Genomic DNA, 6,015 nt, shown 5'->3' on the forward strand with positions numbered 1-6,015 from the left:
TAGTATTAATGATTCATGAAATAAAAAAAGAATCTTATGAAATCTTTTCATATCTTGTTTTTCATTTAAGGGGAAGCTTAAATGAATTCTTCACTCTGATGAGCTTTCCAACATCAACTAGTTGTTTAAGCTTACGAAGCAGGGTCTTTCTAAAATTAGTTGGAAGATGATCGTAATTGTTTTCTACAAATTTGGCTATTGCCCCAGAGTTGAGACTGCATGATTTATCATCTACATTTTAAAGAAAAGACCTTGAATACAATTTGTATCTCACATCTGTATGTAACTATTATTCAAACATCATTTACAAAATAAATATAATATACCTGTTCCTAAGTAGGATTAGAAGGAGGTGCAATATAAGTATTTGGTTCAGCATTCATCATTAGAACCATGCTTTGATGTGCACTCCGTTGGATGTTAAACTCTAAGCCCCTCTAAATGCTTCAACTTTAAATCTTAACTTTTATTTGAAACCTCAAGTTTGAAAATTAACACAATCCCTCAACTTGAAACCCTTTTGCTCCACACCCTAGTTCAAGGTCTTCTTTGTCGAAGTGAGACAAGGGGAATGATTTTATACTTGAAACCCTTTTGCTCTCACTTTTATATTTTCACTTCACTTAAATTTCATTAACTGCTAGTTGAAATCCAAGTAACCAGGTCATCACATAAGCTAGATTTTTGAAATAATTATTTATTATTTTTTAATTTGTTTAACTTGAAATTTTACAAAAAAATTACATATACAAAAAGTACCAAGAGTTACTTGTATTTCAAATTTATAAGCTACTAAAATGAAAAAAAAATCAACTCCAAATTTATTATATTCTATGTCAAAACAATAATATAATTATAATCTTTTATCAAAAATATAAATGTTTATTTTTAACCGAAAATACTTGCATGTGTAAAACCTTTAAAAAATGATGTCCCATAGCTGTTTCAACATTCTAGAGGCAAATTCTTGGTAAAAATTTATATATATTAGAATAGACAGGTATGGTGCTAGAAATTAAAAAACTCAAATAAGGATGTGATTGTTGGTTTAATCTCAACATTGTTTGTTTATTTATTTATGCAAATAAATGATGTACGTGCGTGTTTGTGGGTTTTCGGTTTGTCTGACTTGGTCTGCAAACTGGCCTGAGTTTTCTAGGAGTTATTAGCAGTATGGAGTCTGTTTAGCATTTCTGTTTTATCATTTCCTATTTTTTAGGTAGTAGTTCTCTCATAGTCTTTCATATATATTTGTATCCTGTTGGCTTTAACAATAAGTTTATTAGCTTTACTTCTTACTTGTTCTCTCGTTTAAACACAAACAGATATATTACATATATACATAGTATTTGCAGGTCGTTTTTCTTTATTTTGGTATCAGAGCTTGGCTCGTAACGGATGCCCAAGTACATGTCCAAAAGAATAATGATGGAGACAAGTAAAGTCAAAGAAGCAGGAGTGACACTGAACTATCCAATGCTGGCTCGTAGTAATTACACAGGCTGGGCTATGAAAATGAAAGTCTATATGCAATCTCATGCCGTGTGGGATGCTATAGAACCGAAAAATCCAAAGGCTGCTGTGGAAGAACGTCTCGACAAAATGGCTGTAGCTGCGATTTACCAAGGAATTCCGGAAGATATGCTGTTATCGTTAGCAGAGAAAGACACAGCTAAAGAAGCATGGGAAGCCATAAAGACAATGTGCCTTGGTGCTAATCTCGTCAAGAAAGCAAAGGTCCAGACGTTAAAATTAGAGTTCGAAACACTTAAAATGAAAGATACAGAGAAACTCGACGATTTCTGTATTAAATTGAATGGCTTGGTTGCAAACATCAGGGCATTAGGCGAGACCATTGAAGAGAATTATGTGGTAAAGAAGTTGTTAAGGGCAGCTCCAGCTAAGTTTTTACAAATCACTTCCGCAATCGAACAATTTGGAGATTTGAAGAGTATAACAGTAGAGGAAGCGATTGGGTCACTGAAGGCCCATGAAGAGAGGCTTGGTGGTTCGAGTGAACCTAGTAGTGGCCAATTATTACTCACGGAAGAGGAGTGGGTTAAAAGAGAAGCTGGCGAAGGGAAACTGCTGCTTACAAGGGAGGAATGGTTAAGATAATCATCCTTCAAAGGACGTAACAACGGTGGAGACTATCGTGGGAATCATGGTGGCAGAGACAAGAGTAAAATACGCTGCTTCAACTGTTTGGCATATGGCCATTTTACAATAGAGTGCCTTAAACCAAAACCCGAAAAAGAACAGAAATTAGAAGTGAATATGACACAAATAAATGACGATGAACCAGCCTTGCTTATGGCTGCGTGTGTGGAGAAGAAAGTTTTGCTGAATGAGAAATACACAACACCCAGGTTGGCTCCCGGTACTGAACACAAGTAAGTAATCTCTAATATCTGGTATTTGAATAATGGTGCTAGTAACCAAATGTCAGGACAACGCTCTAAATTTACTGAACTAGATGAAAGGGTGACAGGAGAGGTGTGTTTTGGTGATGGTTCAACCGTAAGCATTCGAGGGAAGGGTACAGTCATTTTCAAATGTAAAAATGGCGAGGAACGAGCATTCAAAGAGGTATATTTTATTCCTGATTTATGCAACAATATTCTGAGTTTAGGACAACTATCTGAATGTGGAAATAGAGTTGTTATAAGTGGTATTTATTTATAGATTTATGATGAAAAGAGTGTGCTGCTTATGAAAGTTAAACGATCCTCAAATAGACTATATAAAATTGTTTTAGAATGTCCAGAACCTGAATGTTTGATATCAAAGATAGATGAGATTTCTTGGCTATGGCATAGTCGTCTTGGTCACGTTAATTTTCAGGCAATGACTCTTCTATCAAAAAATAGAATGGTTGATGGCATTCCCACGCTAGCACAACCAAAGAAAGTTTGTACAGATTGTTTAATGTCGAAGCAGACTCGAAGTGTTTTTCCATCTCAGGCAAGTTATAGAGCGACATGTGCTCTTGAGCTGGTTCATGGTGATCTCTGCGGCCCTATAATGCCAGAAACATCAGGAGGGAACAGATACTTCCTGTTGTTGGTCGATGATTACAGCAGGGCAATGTGGGTGTATTTCTTGAAAAGTAAAGACTAGGCATTTACTGCTTTCAAACATTTTAGAGCTCAAGTTGAAACTGGGTCAGAAAAAAAGATAAAAGTGTTTCGCACAGAAAGAGGTGGGGAATTCTGCTCAAAAGAATTCAATGCATACTGTGAGAAGGCTGGAATCTTACGCCACTACACTGCCCCGTACACACCACAACAAAATGGTATGGTCGAGAGGCGTAACAGGACAGTGGTGGCCATGGCGAGGAGCTTCCTGAAGTCGATGCAACTGCCATTATTCTTGTGGGGTGAGGCCGTACGTCATTCAGTATACATCTTAAACCGTCTGCCCACTCGAGCATTGTCAAATCAAACACCTTATGAGGTATGGACGGGAAACAAACCAAATATAAAGCATGTCCATGTGTTTGGCTGTGTCTCTCATATGAAGGTTCCTGGTTCACAAGTGACAAAGTTGGATGATCGTAGCTGAATTGTGATAAACTTGGGGAAAGAACCTGGAACAAAGGCATATCGCCTATATGACCCAATCATCAAGAAAGTCTGTGTAAGTCGTGATGTGGTCTTTGAAGAAAATAAAGCATGGAACTGGTCCCAAATTGAAAAAGAAGACGGAGGACACTCAAAGCAAAATTATTTCACTATTTTTGGATCACATTTTACTGAGACAGAAGCAGCAGGTGATTCCACAGAGACAGAGACTGTAGCTGATTCGAGCACATGTGAGACGGATGGATCATACATTTCTGGGAATGTAGTAGACAGTGATGGTAGTGAGCACTCACGAGCAACTTCAACTGTAAGCCCTGAAGACTCTGGTGATAGCACTGAAATTGAACCTGTGAGGCAAAGGCACAGAAGCATCAGAGACATATATGATGACATAGTGGAAGTGGAGTTAACGGATGAGTTAATGCTGATGGGGGTAGATGAGACCATAAACTACACTCAGGCCTCTAAGAAGCAGGAATGGAGACTTGCTATAGAGAAGGAAATTGAGGCGGTTGAAAGAAATGACACATGGGCCTTGACAAAATTGCCACCGGGAAAGAAAGCAATTGATTTAAAGTGGGTTTATAAATTAAAAAAGGACACTAAAGGGGAGGTGGTGAAGCAAAAAGCCCGGATTATAGCTAAGGGGTACGTTCAAGAGTACGGGGTTGATTTTGAAGAAATTTTTGCCCCCGTCACTCATCTAGAAACAGTCCGTCTTCTCTTGGCAATTTCAGCAAGAAATGAGTGGGAAGTGCATCATTTAGAAGTTAAATCCGCTTTTTTTAATGGTGAGTTGATGGAGGAGGTATACGTAAAACAACCGGAGGGGTTCGTGAAGGAAGGACAGGAGCATTTAGTATACAGATTGTATAAAGCGTTGTATGGGTTACGCCAAGCTCCACGAGCTTAGTATTCTAAGCTGAGTAAGAGTCTTGAAAATATGGGTCTAAAACGCTGTCCTTACGAGGATGCCGTGTACACTAAACAAGAACCAGATGGAGCCTTGATCGTTGCTGTGTATGTGGATGACTTATTGGTGACTGGAACAAGCAGTGAGGTGATACAACAATTCAAGGAAAACATGAATGCTCTTTTTGAAATGAGCGACTTGGGAAAACTTGCTTATTATTTGGGCATCGAAGTAGAACAGGGACGAGGTTTCGTGGAGCTAAAATAAACCGCTTATGCAAAGAAAATTTTGGAAAAGGCAGGCATAGGAAGCTGTAATCCCACCAAGTATCCTATGGATCCAAAACTGGTCATTACCAAGGATGAAGGAGGTCAGCCTGTACATCCTACGGAGTTCAAGAGCATGATTGGAGGTTTAAGGTACCTTGTGCATATACATCCCGACATTTGGCATGCAGTAGGGATAGTCAGTCGGTTTATGGAACGTCCCACAGATATGCATTTGAATGCTGCCAAGCGTATATTACGTTATGTTAAAGGAACGTTGAGTTTTGGATTGGTATACTCGAAGAACAGTGGGAATAATATGTTAACTGGTTACTCGGATAGCGATCTGGCGGGAAACATAGATGATAGGAAGAGCACTGGAGGTATGTGTTATTATTTGAATGATAACTTGATAACATGGGTTTCACAGAAACAAAAATATGTCGCATTGTCCAGTTGCGAAGCAGAGTTCATTGCTGCTACAGCTGCAGCATGCCAGGGAATATGGCTTCAGAAATTGTTAAGTGAAGTTTCAGATAGTTACGTTGGTCCGGTAGTTCTTTATGTTGATAACAAGTCTGCAATAGACTTGGCCAAAAATCCAGTGTTCCATGGGAGGTCTAAACACATAGACATTCGATATTATTTCATCAGGGAATGTGTTGAACGTGGTGAAATAATTATCAAGTATGTTAAGACAGATGAACAGAAAGTGAATGTCCTCACAAAGGTGTTACCAGTTGTGAAGTTTGAGAAAATGGGACAACTTCTGGGTGTGAAGAATCTAGCAGAACAAGTTTAGATTAAGGGGTTGTTTGTTGGTTTAATCTAAACATTGTTCGTTTATTTATTTATGCAAATAAATTATGTACGTGCGTGTTTGTGGGTTTTCGGTTTGTCTGACTTGGTCTTCAAACTGGCCTGAGTTTTCTAGGAGTTAGTAGCAGTATGGAGTCTGTTTAGCATTTCTGTTTTATCATTTCCTATTTTTTAGGTAGTAGTTCTCTCATAGTCTTTCATATATATTTGTATCCTGTTGGCTTTAACAATAAGTTTATTAGCTTTACTTCTTACTTGTTCTCTCGTTTAAACACAAACAGATATATTACATATATACATAGTATTTGCAGGTCGTTTTTCTTCAGTGATTAATCACATAATAATAATGAGAATTTTTATTTAGCGCGATGTTGTTCCCTAGATTAGATTTAGTAAGCAATATATGTAAATAACTTGGCATTTGCCTCAAATT

The 6,015-nt window shown here is 37.9% G+C and overlaps 1 protein-coding gene across 1 annotated transcript; it reads left to right on the forward strand.

Annotated features, from left to right (window-relative positions):
- Positions 1–4,830: 4,830 nt before the first annotated feature.
- LOC141666071 (secreted RxLR effector protein 161-like) lies at positions 4,831–5,565 on the forward strand. Its single transcript, XM_074472054.1, has one exon. The coding sequence runs from the start codon at positions 4,831–4,833 to the stop codon at positions 5,563–5,565; it is 735 nt and encodes a 244-aa protein (XP_074328155.1).
- Positions 5,566–6,015: the final 450 nt, after the last annotated feature.

The sequence above is a fragment of the Apium graveolens genome, chromosome 6 (assembly GCF_009905375.1).
Source record: "Apium graveolens cultivar Ventura chromosome 6, ASM990537v1, whole genome shotgun sequence".
Taxonomy (NCBI): domain Eukaryota; kingdom Viridiplantae; phylum Streptophyta; class Magnoliopsida; order Apiales; family Apiaceae; genus Apium; species Apium graveolens.